A 13,250-nucleotide genomic window follows, 5' to 3' on the forward strand; every position below is an offset into this window, starting at 1 on the left:
TAGTGGCTATTATTGAGTACTGTAAATATAATGTCTGCTTAAGGAAACAATTTTAAAAATTGACAAATACACCTAACACACATTGACAAAAACGTGAATCATGTGAAAATGTATTTAAAATATAAATATTTTGTGAGTACTGTAAGTATTTGTACTCCTTTGTAATTTTGTCTTTGGTGTGTTTGATATGGTTTGATATGACCTTTCGGGGGGGGGGGGGGGGGGAATTAAAAGTTCAGCTTCCGGTTCTTTCGGCCTGTGAATGGTTGACTTGACGCATCTTTCAGTCTCGAGGGGTGTGTTCAAAGATTTAAATCCCTCAGACATGCGTAGATGTTGATCCGTGCTGCTGGGTGCGCCATATTGGCTGGCTTTCATGAGGAGTGGAGTTGGAGACAAGCCGCTTGTAAAACCAAACCAGTTTCTGGACATGAAGCATTTCGATGATAACCAGTAGCTAAATCAACGCGGTAGGATTTATCTGTTTCCATAAGTGCAAAGTGTTTAATTTGCCAAATTGCTCGCCATTTTCCCGTCAGAGGTTCTCGACTAACTCGAGTCCAATGGATCCTAGGACCGCTTGGATCCAGCCGGAGCAGAAGGGACCTGACAATTCCCCGATGCACATTTGGGAACCCTCTCAGGGATTTGGAGCGAACTCCAGCATCAACAACCACCTTCACCACCAACGCAACTTTGCAGCGCAAAATGCAAACTCCACGCAGTCAAACGGCGAGTATTGCAAAAATGTAACGTTAGCATTGCCGCCGGGGTGTGTGTTTGGAAAAATGCCGAAGCGAGACGGCGGCGGAGAGAGGGGAAATATCCGAAGGAAGGGCTCGTTGTCACCGTCCTCTTCCTCTCTGGACTCGGAGGCCGAGAGCTCCTCGCCTTCCGGCTCCTCTCTGCAAATCGATAATTTGAACGTCGCAGAAGATGCCAACCGGTTTTTACACTACGGCGAGCACGAGTTGAACGAGAACAATCTCAAACGGCAACACCCCCCTCCGCCTTTTCCCACTGTTCAGCAACACTGTCGCAGCATGCAACAATCGGGCGGCCACACCCCCACTGGCATGAAAAATCAGCATGTGAACAAGCACCACCACCATCGGTCCCATTCATCCGGACGCAGGAGGCATCTGAACAGAGCCAACACTTTCCACGGCATCAACCCGCTCCTGTCCCACGGCAGCAATGGACACCATGTAGACTCTTCTTGTAGTCTGTGGAAAACCAGGCGGTACAGCCCGGGTTTTAACGGGTAAGAATATGAGTTGTTGTTGGGTTTTTTTTTTTTACAGTCATGGAAGGGTTCTCAAAGTGAGATCTGGGGTTTCACCAGGTCACTCAACACAATTAGCGGTGGCTAGGTTAACACGGTTTCATGAATTGTAAGGGCGTATGTTCATTATAATGCATTTTCTCTTCGTACAATGAAATCTAATGTGCTAGTTCTTAACAAATCACGTATACAATAGCAAAAAAAAAAAAACTATGGATGTTTTTCACCTGATGTAGCTACTAGAATGTTTAACGTGCATGTCTGTCAGATTTGTTTTCGTCAATACGTTTGCATTCAAGTTTCTGTGAGCACAGGTGTATTTGAGTTAGAAATCCATTTTCTGTTTTTTCCCCACAGTTCTTCAAACATATTGCCTTTTGTGTAGTATTATAAGTCCAATATAGTTATCGCTAAGCCCAGGCCTAATACTTTCCATAATTGTTCTCGTACATCCAGCACTACTGTCCATACAACGCTCAGTTCCCTTTTTTCAATATCAGTCTATGATCCCATGTGTGTTTCCTTTGGTTCTTTATAGTCTTCATGAAGAAATCATGGACTTTTTCAACTTCATGTCACCACGACCAGAGGAGGAGGCCATGAGAAGAGATGTTGTGAACAGAATAGAAAGTGTCATCAAGGACTTGTGGCCCACGGCACGGGTGAGTGACCGACTGTCTGTGGCAGCAGTACACCCCTCTGGCCTATACAGTATGTAAGACTATAACATGTCTTTAAAAGCTCTTATTTATTTGAGGTGTACCACAATGCTCTGTCCTTGAGGGCATGCTATTCTTTTGCCCTTTGCCCTATTTAATACCATTTTTCAGATGTGCTTCCAATCTTTCTACTAAGTCAAACAATCTCTGTAGGTTGCAGCTTCCTGCTGCATCAAGTATTGAACTCAAAACCTCCTTTACCAAAGTTGGACAAGGTGTAGTTTACTGTCATGGTCCATGCATTCATATGCTCTCTATAACAACACCAGTTCTCTGAGCAGCTGTAAAATAGACGATTCAGACACTTTAATTAGTTTAAATAGTTTTTTGCTGATACTGTGTCAGAGGTGATGATCCAACCCGGGTCACTTTTTTATTTTTATTTTTTTGGGGGGGTTTTCCGCCTTTTAATTTGACAGAACAGCTAGATGACAAAGGGGGGAGAGAGAGAGAGGGGGAAGACATGCAGGAAATTTGTCACAAGTCGGATTTGAACCTTGGACCTCTGCATCGAGGCATAAACCTCTCAGTATATGCGCGCCTGCTCTACCAATGAGTCAACCCGGCCACCCGGGTCACTTTTTTTAAGTTAAGTGGTGGTGTTGTAGTGGACTGCTTTGTTGAGATATAACTTATAACATGTCTGATGTGGTGTCCACTTCCATTTACATAAATGAGGGAGACATTACTAGGGAATGTTAGTACTGTAATTTTTTTTTAAACTACATTCAAAGCTTATATTGAGCCAACATATTTGTCCAAACTATACATTCAAATGTTTTTTAGAATTTGAATGTCAACATTATAAATGAAGCTTCTAACTATGCGGTACAGTCCTAAATATTACCATTGAGTTGAATCACCACTTCTGACACGCTGTCTAATCAGACAACCAGCATTACAGGCTGCACATCCAAGCAGTTGGGCCAGATGTAATCACTATTTAAGTCACTTGCATTCCCACAGTAACATTAGTGAATTATTTTCCATTGTATGTTGCCAACAAAGTGTTTGACAGAGTATACTTGGTAACAAATAGCATTTTTTTGGTAATAAACATTTTGAGCTAATAATAGCCCAGTGAAGTCCCACTGGGCCTAACTTTTCCCCAAAGACCAATTTGCGTTACTCTTCCAAGCTGTGGCGGTTACATTTTTGTAGTAGGCTTTGGTCCCTGACCAGAAAATAAGGTTATTTAACATTACAGTGGACAAAAGGCCACAGTCAGTAATAACATCCAATACCACTATACAGAAATAACACTGCCCATGTTTTACAGAAATCAGTGTGTCATAACATTAGGCTTTTCATGTTTTTATAGAAAGACCAGACTGTTTGTCTGTACAGGTCATAGGCATGGTTAGCCTACAAGTCTTACAAGAAGCATAACAAGAAAAGATTACTAAACACTTGAATATTTTTAGCTACCTTATTTTCTCCTGACTGTTGCTTTGTTATGAGAAAGCATAAACGCACACCAGGCAGTGAACTTGGGAGTGTTATTAGTTCAATCTTACTACCATTTGTTTTTTGTTTTTTTAGGCAACAATGTATAAGCAGCGAGCCGCCATAGCAAAAAAAAAACACACAAAATGGCAGTAACTAACTGGAAACTTCAATTCTTACAAGAACTGCAAGGAGAGGAAGACGGATTGAGACACCTGGACGCGGGCAAGAGATGTGATCCATGATCAGATTATCATAATTTAGTGTTTAATGTTTACACATTATATTAAATTTAAAGGGTTCCAATCCTCCAAATGTTTGATCCAGCTCTATTTGCCAGATCTTTTTTTATTGTCAATAACTAAACCCAGATTGCACATCCTATTGTAAATTGCCTACACGGTTCACTGTGCAGTGGTGGTAATGGCAATTACCTTGTGTAAGTTACTCTATTGCTGACTGGATTGAACTCTCTCCAGGGAGGGGTCTGTCAGGATTGAGTGGAAATAGACCTACACAGTTTTTTAAAAACTGTCTGAAAAACTAATACATTATGAACACTGCCCCCATGGCAGCCCTCTTGTTCGACAGCAACGCTGGTATAAGGGATAAAACCAATTCAGGCATGGCGCAGTATAGCTAAACCTAAAGGTCAAACTAGCTAAAACAGGAACTAATTGATAATGGTTACAATAATGTTTTTTTACGACTTAAATTATGCTTAATGTGTCTTGTACTCTGCAGGTGGAGATATTTGGCAGCTTCAGCACAGGACTTTATCTTCCAACAAGGTAATATTTGAGTATTTATTCTTGTACAGTCTGACCTTTTTTATATATGGGCCAATTTTGAAATGTCATTAAAATGCTAGTGTTTTTTAGGAGGTGGAACACTATTTTTGGTAGGGTATGTTTTCATGGTGTTTTTGTATACATGTCATGCCATGTGGTTATGAGGATTACTGGGTTATAGAGCTGAGCAATACTGGGAAAAGTTCCTTTCAACATATTTGTTGTGCAAATAAATAGGAGTTAAATAAATTGAATGGGTTTCATTTATTAGTCTAGCAGTCATTACAGGGATTTCTCGAGTGGAGAAATAAGGCAGCTGTTTAATGCAATGATTGTTTCAACATCACACCACTGTATTCACTTAATACTCACTCGTTAATTTGGGCTAAACTCCATGATCAACAAATTTGATTATGAATTAGGATCAGGTCTTGATGAAATCATTTCCTGAAGTGACTTCCTCTTGACGGTTTCTTCAGCAAGGTACTTTGTATAGCATACTTGCACAATCCTTGAGGAAACGCAATGAGAGATGGTCGAGAACTTTTTTTGTTCATTTGAAGAGACAAAGAAATAATGCTTAACTGCAGCTTGCAGTTTTTTATCTTCCAAAATAAATTTTTAATCTGTCAAGTTGTCACATTTTATTTGCACAACCTTTCCCAGAAGCCTGTTAGTTACACAACATAAAACTAGGCTCTTACGTTGTGTTTCAGTGACATCTGCATTACTGTGCACTGCGTGTAGACAGAATACTTGGGGCCGGGGAAATGTTTTAAGGTACTTTGTGTTTTTGTTCTCAGTGACATTGACCTGGTGGTGTTTGGAAACTGGGACCATCCCCCACTGCAAGAACTAGAACAAGCCCTGAAGAAACGCAATGTGGCTGGCCCTTATCCCATCAAGGTCCTGGACAAAGCTACAGTAAGTCACCAGGAGAGAGCTTAGTCTCTCTTTACTTTGGAACCCACACAGTTGGTTTACAACTTGTATTGGGTCCTGACGACCTAACGGAAGAGGTTGTCAGTTAGTCCGTTATGAATCATGAAATGTGATTTAGTTGTTGACTCTTTCAGGGCTCGACATTAAGGCTTGTCCGGGACAAGTGGATTTTTATTGTAGGGCAAGTGGAAGAGAAATGTACTTGCCCCACTGGACAAGTTAAAACTCAAACAAAATAAAATGTCATGCTACTTCACGTTTTGTGCCACTCATTACGTCTGTTACTGATTTTTATTTTACCGATTTTTAAACAAATACATTAACTGAATACATTAGACACAAACGTTAGAACCAGTGGGTTAGCACACCGCTAACGTTAGACCCAACCCGCTGTTCAGCTCATTCTCTGTAAGCGATACAGCATGAAAGCACGGCGGAACCAGCAAGCCAGCCAGCCGGTGTTCGTTGGCTAACATTAGCTTGCTAAATCCGCCTTAACGTTACCCCGTCGCCACATCGTTCACAGAAAACGAGCCGAATACAGATGTCACTCGTGGCGATAGCAATGTGCTTTGTGTGGATGAAGCATTAAGTTAATTTGACTCATTTAGCGGCTGGCTCTCTGTCTCGTAGCGTTACTACTCCACTGCTCGTTGGTCCGTCAGTTATTGTAAAACGTCAGCTCTGCGACTTGCCGTAATAACAACATTTAGTGGCAAAATCCATTGTTATGTCTACAAAATTATTTTAGATATAGTATAAGTTCAATTTCAAGTCACCACTACCTCTGGTGATACACTGCACACCGACGTGCAACATATTACTTTGTATTATGGAGTCTGGAGAGCCTTTTTTCTTGTTGAAGGGGAAATCTATTGTTGGGACACGTTTGTTTCTACTGTTTCAACTGAATTTTATTAATATTGATAGTGTTTGGATGCTTCAACGATTTGTTCGAATTCTGCATTAGCAAAGCACTTTTTTTTTTTTAAATTATAAAATGATAAATCTTTCCCCAGACAAGTGACTTTTGTGCATGGACAAGTGAAACGTAAATGTACTTGTCTAAAGGACAAGTGCCTCAAAAAGTTAATGTCCAGCCCTGCTCTTTGACCTGTCCTCAGGTGCCGATCATCAAGCTTACTGACCATGAAACCGAGGTAAAAGTGGACATCAGCTTCAATGTAGAGACTGCTGTTAAAGCGGCACAGTTCATCAAAAGCTATCTTAAGGTAACACTTGACGCTTATAACACAAATGTGGCCCTTTTTTTGGTTGTTTCTTATCTTCTGTTTTTGTCTTTCTATCTTTTAGAAGTACACTGTTCTGCCGCCTCTGATCTTTGTCCTGAAGCAGTTCCTACTGCAGAGAGATCTGAATGAAGTCTTCACTGGAGGCATCAGCTCTTACAGCCTTATACTAATGGCCATCAGCTTCCTGCAGGTACACATATGTATGCCTGCAAAAAAATACTTTGTCTATGGAATTTGTCAATTTAACTGAGCCACTCTCCATATTGGCATTCTGAAACAAGACTACCTCAGAATTGTTCCATCTGTGCACAAAATGAGAGGATTCATATATTAGTTTGAAATTTCTTTTGTACTTTTGTCTAGTTCATTTCTGTTTTTAAATCTCTCTCTATATCTCTCTCTATCTCTCTCTATATCTCTCTTTATATCTCTCGATCTCTATATCTCTCTCTATATCTATCTCTCTCTATCTCTCTATATATCTCTCTCTATCTCTCTATATTTCTCTCTCTATATATCTCTATCTCGCTCTATCTCTCTATATCTATCTCTATCTCTCTCTATATATATCTCTATCTCCATACATACATACATACATACATACATACATACATACATACATACATACATAGTATTTGAATGAATAAATAACTTTGGTAACGTATTAACATTAATTGTCCGAGTTCAGTGGGACATGTATTTTGGATAAGTGTGGTAGAAGTAGATCACAAAAGTAATGTTTATTTGTGGTCTACTGTCTTATGTGTATTAAGGTGCTTTTTTTCATACTCTTTTGTGTGTGATGATTTAGAATGATGTTTCATGTTATAGCCAACACGTGGTGTTACTTGATGCACAAACAAAATTAATATTTCTTGCCATGCTGTCCACCAGGGAACTGATTCAACCTGGCTGGATTTGGTTACAAAGATGCTTACAAAGTGTTGTCCTTGTTCTGCTATTCACAGTTACACCCTCGAATCGACACACGACGTGCCAACATCAACCTGGGCATCCTGCTGATCGAGTTCTTTGGGCTGTATGGCCGCAATTTCAACTACATGAAGTACGGCATCAGGGTGAAGAATGGAGGGGCTTACCTGTCCAAGGAGGAAATGCTGATAGGCGTGGGGAGTGGAAACAGGCCATCCATGCTCTGCATGGAAGACCCAATACAGCCAGGTCAGATTGATGTTTGAATTGATGAATAAATGGAGAGCGATCAATTCACCCAGCCATATAGAGAGCATGGGTGTGACATCAATAGTAGCAAACATTTATCATATCATAAGTGCATTTACAGGGCGAAACGTGACAAATAAAAATAAAATGGTGAAGCGCTGTTGCGCAATCCGCTGCATAACCAAAATTCAGAGCGACTAAACAAAGTGAGACAAGAAGCGAATGGTTTGTGTAATTCAGTGAAATTTGAGTTCTGTGAGTTACATTTGTGAGTAAACTTACCTAACTAAACTTGATTTGACTGACAAATCCTGCTCTTGGATATGATCAGGCTAAAGTAATCTCCATACATCTTTTACAGGAAACGACGTGGGCAGGAGTTCATATGGCATCCTGCAAGTCAAGCAGGTGTTTGACTTTGCCTTCATGGTGCTGAGTCATGGAGTGTCTCACCATGCACGTGCTTACCCCAACAAAGAGTATGACAGGTTGGTTTCTTCACAAATGAAATCTTTTCTTAACTTTTGTAATTGTTTTTCTCAGCACTGGTTTACATTTGTCCTGATAAGCATTATAGAGTACCCCTCTCTCTCTCTCTCTCTGTGTTGCAGTACTTTAGGACGCATCATCAAAGTCAGCCCAGAGGTGTTGGCCTATAGGGACTGGACAATTAAGAAGTGGGGAGCCAAGCAGTATGCCAAGCTGGAGAGCCATGGTAAACGTTGTGGGAACCTTGGGTTTGCATCTTCTTCGTAACATTTAAGCTGGTGTCGTATTTTGTGATGGCTCTAGAAAAGTGACACGTTTTCCTATCTTTACTGTCAGATTTATGTGGTAAATGTACCTGATGCTGTCGAATGAGTTCAAACTGATTTCAACAGTAGAATTCTGTTTGGTCCTAGACATGGAGACCTGTGAGCGGGACCTTGCCAGGCTGATGCTGGTTTCTGTGGAGGATCAGAGAGACACATCCTCTCCCCTCAGTGCTGACTCGCCCTCACCTTCTCCAGTCTTCCTCCCCAGCCCTCAACACCACTCATCATCATCCTCTGCATGCTCGCTCTCCTCCTCCTCCTCCGGAAGTGACATAGTAAGGCCAACAGATATTTTGTCTATTGAAACATTTGCTAGATCAGTGACTCATTAGTTCACAGTGGTTCATATCCACTTTGGTAACACATACTGTTAAACCATTACCTATGTATTGAGTCAGTGACCATGCATTCACAAAGATCATTTGTCTGAATAATGTGATCATAGCACCTATGATACCCCATTTGTCTGCCCAAGTTTTTTTTATTTTTTTATGTTAGTGCTACTTTGTTAAACTGTGTGTACATCTTTTTCCAGGAGTCTGATTCTCCGCCGAGCAGTAATGCTGCTATCCAACTCCACCCCCTCACCCTGGCCTCAGTCCATTCAGTAATCCAGATGGCTACTGACCTGAGGGCCACACATCCAGCGGGCTTTATCCACACCACACCTCAGGTCAGTTATTTAAATGTTTCCCTTTTTACAGGTCAACCTTTTGTAAAACCTATTAACTCAGTACACACTCAATTAAAACTAGGTAATGTACATGTTAAATGTGGGCATAGAAGCTATTGCATTTCCTCCTATCTTGAATATTCAAACAAAATTCCATTTGACAGTGATGTATGATTTTTGTTATCTCCCTGTGTTTTAACACTAGAAAGGCCAGCATTCCATTTACTTCTAATATTTACCCGCTGCCGAAACAGCATCGGCACTCGGCAATATGGCATTTATTTAAGCAGTTAAGTTATTTATTTATTTATTTATTTATTTTATTTTTTTTAAACGGCAAGTACGACTTGACTAGTAACTATTTAAAAGTCAGTTTATGTCCTCTAGGGTCTTTCATTACAGATCACACACACAGACTGTGACTGCGCTCTCAGTGCGTGCTCCGGTTGTAGACACTTCCGTCCCGTATTTGTTGAGCCAACACTAAAGAATATAAATATACAATTACTTTAGCTAGTGCAGTAAGCTAACGTTAGAAACTGCTAACGTTACACGAGTTGCGTCTAACTAGGATGTGTAACGTTATCGCTGGACTGTAACTGAGGCACCTGTCACGTCAGCGTCTGAGGGCAGCTGCGATGATACGGGCGAGCTGCGTGCTCCTCGTCCTCACCTGAAGATTCCTCATCTGATGAAAGTGACGGGTCATTGACCTCTCCCGATTCGATTCTCACTCATGTCCAAATCTAGCTTGCCCTAGCTTGTGATATGGCAGCCACCTCGTCAAAAGATGTGTGAACAGTACACGTTGCTAGGCGACCGGCCGTGTTGTGAATGCTGAGCGCAGCAATATACAATGGGAGTAAATGTACCCGCTAGCGGTTTTAGGTATAAATGAGTGTATTTTCATTTTTATTTGTACCCCCCACCCCCCCCCATAACTCAATTGATTTAATATACCCATTTTTGGAAAAGTCATGGACTGAGAGATGAAGGGGTTTTATATTAAGAGTTACATGCATTTAAATATCCCAGGTGGGAAAATTGTACCCGTTGGCTTTTCTAGTGTTAACAATGCAAAAACGTACTCCTAGTGGTATTCTCATTGCATATCCTGCTTCATTTATTATCTAGATCCAGATGTCTCTCCCTGAAAACCTAACCATCCCCTCGTTCTCTGATTGCCAGTTCTACCATGAGAATCCACCTTCAATCAGTGTTGTGCACTGTCACATGTCACAAGCTGCACACATGTCCCAGCATGCTAACTCCACAAGCCCCCTCCACCAGCTTCACCACCCACAGATGGGAGGGCAGCATAGCCACACTTACACCATGATATCCAATTCCCATGGCTCACTTGAGCCGCACAAAGTTGGCTTCAAGCACAACCACGGTGGCAGCCTCCGAGGTCAAAATCACTCTCAAGGTAACTTCAGTCCCCAGCAGCGGTTTGTTCCCCAGAGTCATGACACGGCACCGGGTTTCAGGAACCAACAGCAGTACAACCACAACACCTGGCGCCGCAGGAAGAGGGACAATCTTCCTGCTCTGAACCAGAGCAGATGAAATGCATCCAGGACTTGACTGGCATTGGTTTTTGAAGGCCTCACTTAGCCCATCGCGGGTCTTGGTGTTGAGGAGCTGTGAAGAATTCATGATACACCTGTGTTTTGTCAGAGGCTCTCAAAAACTCACCTACTTTGTCAAGGAATTCACAAGTCAATTGAAGTTGACTCCAAAGGTTTCGAATGATTGATCTCTGCTAGCATTGCAAGCACTTGGTAAGGCTACAGGGCTCTTGCAGATGAGGGAAGACTAAAAGTCTTAACTGTGCTCATTTTGTTTCATCGGTCTGATGATAGTCAGAGCCCCTTCCTCGAAATTTGATGCACACCAGCGCAGACTTTGAGTTGATCAAGGAATTAATGATTCCCTGACTGTCTGCTCACCAGTGTCACTTTCCAGCAGCTAAAGACTCTGGCTGGTTGGCTGAAGAGGTCGGTCAAGTATTGAGTTTTCGTGCAACTTCATGTGCCATAGTACTGAACTGGTTTGGTTCTCCTCAAGTTTTGACTCTTATTGGGCCTTTTTGATCAGGTTTGGGGCGCGTCTGGTCTTCTGAATGCAACTCCCTCTCAACTATGCTCTTGATTCTGAGCTCTTACAGCTTGGACTATCATCTACAAATTGTACTCTGGACCGAAGCAAAGCACTACCTTTCTACCTATGCAGCGCAACGCTGACTTGATGTTTTTGATGTGACGGCACAAAACGGGACCTTGTCCAAAAGTCTTAAACTGTGATGACTTGTTTGAATGTACCAAGTTTTTCTTTTTTGTGTGTTGGTCATTTGTTTTCTTGTTTGTCACTGAGGGCTTTTTTTTTTTTTTTTGTTCATATTGGCACTACATTTTTTGTTTGGTAAACATTGCCACCTTTTGTTTGTTGCGTTCATGTGCAATAATTGCTTTTATTTAATTTATTCACATTTTAGTTATATTTTAGGGGTTCTCCCCACAATAGGTTTGCCTTTTTATTTCTAGACAACATTGACCTGTGCAATAGATGGATTTAAGGGCCTTGAAGGAATGTGTGTGTGTGTGTGTGTGTGTGAGTGTGTAGCTTTCCAGCAGAAGGGGGGGGGGCTATGGTTATGGTAAAGCATCCTGAGAAATGTGCCAAAAATGACATGATTTACCATTGTATTATGATCACTTGAAATTTTGCCAACTGCCTGTCCAAATGATTTCCACTACTACTCTTATCACTTTTAGCAGTAGGTTTGACTTTTATTTTGGTGTATTTCCTAGGCTGTACTGGAGAAATGAATCGTTTTTAGCAGTGTTTACTCATGTCATTTCAAAAATAGTTGGTGCTACTTATTACCAGCAAAGTGCTTTTTTCTGCCTTATGTCTCCTTTTGGTTCTGTTAAAGCAACAGGTTAACTGCCTTCTTAAATGACCAAATTTGCCCTTTTTTCTGTACGTAGTCAGCTTTCTGTATTACCTATTGTTTCTATAAGCACTGCCAGGTTTACTTGGCTTTTATTTTTACACGCAGCTTCTAGGTGTGTGTGTGCTCCAGGAGGAGACTCCTGCTGCAGTCAATGATTGTTAACATTAACATCATGTCGGAACATCATTTTTTTTTTTTTTTTTACTTCAAAATTCATAATTATAAAAGGCAAGAGGGCCTTACATTTCAGAGATTTTCCTCTCCCATATTTAAAGTCAGCATTTGTACATCTTGTGAGACAAGGTTTCAAAGCTAAATAATTTACACAGCAATCCATAAGTGGACTTGAGCTTGGGATGTCACAGATTTACCATTGCTGGAGTTTCAGTAGAGCCAATTCACCATTCACAAAACCAAAATTTGGCAAAGATCATATGTTACAAAAGTCAGTGATTATTTTAACACCCGCACACCAATCTGATGGATTCAACATGATACTAGCGTTAACCCCTCGTTTTCAGTGCCGCTTTTTAATAAGCACCCTAGAGGATGATCGATGGGTTGTTGACGGGAACCGAATCCCCAGCTTAAATGTGTGTAATTAGGATGGGTTATGTGTAAATGGCTGACGTATAGATATATATACCTTTTTTTTTTTTTTGTTTTTTTTTATGTAAGTTTTTCTATTTTTTTAAATAAACATTTTAAAACTCCCATTTCCAGTTTGTATCATTTTGTTCGATTGTAATGTGTTGCATCCACTCCAGTCCAGTACATTGTGGCTGAATGGTGAAATCACATGTTTATACTGTTACATACAAAAGCGGTATGTCAATGCAAAATGTGCTAGTATTCCAAAGTTTGAGAGAGGAACTTTCTACTTTTGGTTTTTGATTATGCAGTTTCCAGTTGGTTGTCTCTTACTGTTGTAAGGATTTGTGTAATTCAACCCCACAAGGAGTTCTGGAGTAGTACCATATAGCTAGCGACATGTTCGGACCACCTTTTTCTTGATCATGCTGTACTCTTGGTTCAACAGAGTCCGAAGGGACACTGAGGAGCGCCATCACTCTTGTGGTGTGTTGTAATTCTTTGCAGTCTCTGATGGGGGCACTGGTGGATCATAGCTCAGTAAAGCTGCATCTAGTCCATTACCTTTCGGATTGTCAGCAGGATGCAGGGAAG

General features: G+C 41.0%; 1 protein-coding gene across 2 annotated transcripts; it reads left to right on the forward strand.

Annotated features, from left to right (window-relative positions):
• The first annotated feature begins 340 nt into the window (after window positions 1-340).
• Window positions 341-12,769, forward strand: LOC116049203 (terminal nucleotidyltransferase 4A-like). 2 transcript variants are annotated; one of them, XM_036006083.1, is made up of 12 exons: window positions 341-1,264; window positions 1,824-1,947; window positions 4,195-4,241; window positions 5,045-5,165; window positions 6,308-6,415; window positions 6,498-6,626; window positions 7,405-7,618; window positions 7,980-8,106; window positions 8,230-8,333; window positions 8,521-8,708; window positions 8,969-9,106; window positions 10,295-12,769. In XM_036006083.1, exons 1-12 carry the CDS (start codon window positions 564-566, stop codon window positions 10,673-10,675), a joined length of 2,382 nt encoding a protein of 793 aa, XP_035861976.1. In that variant the 5' UTR covers window positions 341-563; the 3' UTR covers window positions 10,676-12,769. The 2 variants fall into 2 exon arrangements, with proteins under 2 accessions (XP_035861976.1, XP_031154502.1); XM_031298642.2 differs by having other exon boundaries at window positions 10,241-12,768.
• Window positions 12,770-13,250: the final 481 nt, after the last annotated feature.

The sequence above is a fragment of the Sander lucioperca genome, chromosome 10 (genome assembly GCF_008315115.2).
Source record: "Sander lucioperca isolate FBNREF2018 chromosome 10, SLUC_FBN_1.2, whole genome shotgun sequence".
Lineage (NCBI taxonomy): Eukaryota > Metazoa > Chordata > Actinopteri > Perciformes > Percidae > Sander > Sander lucioperca.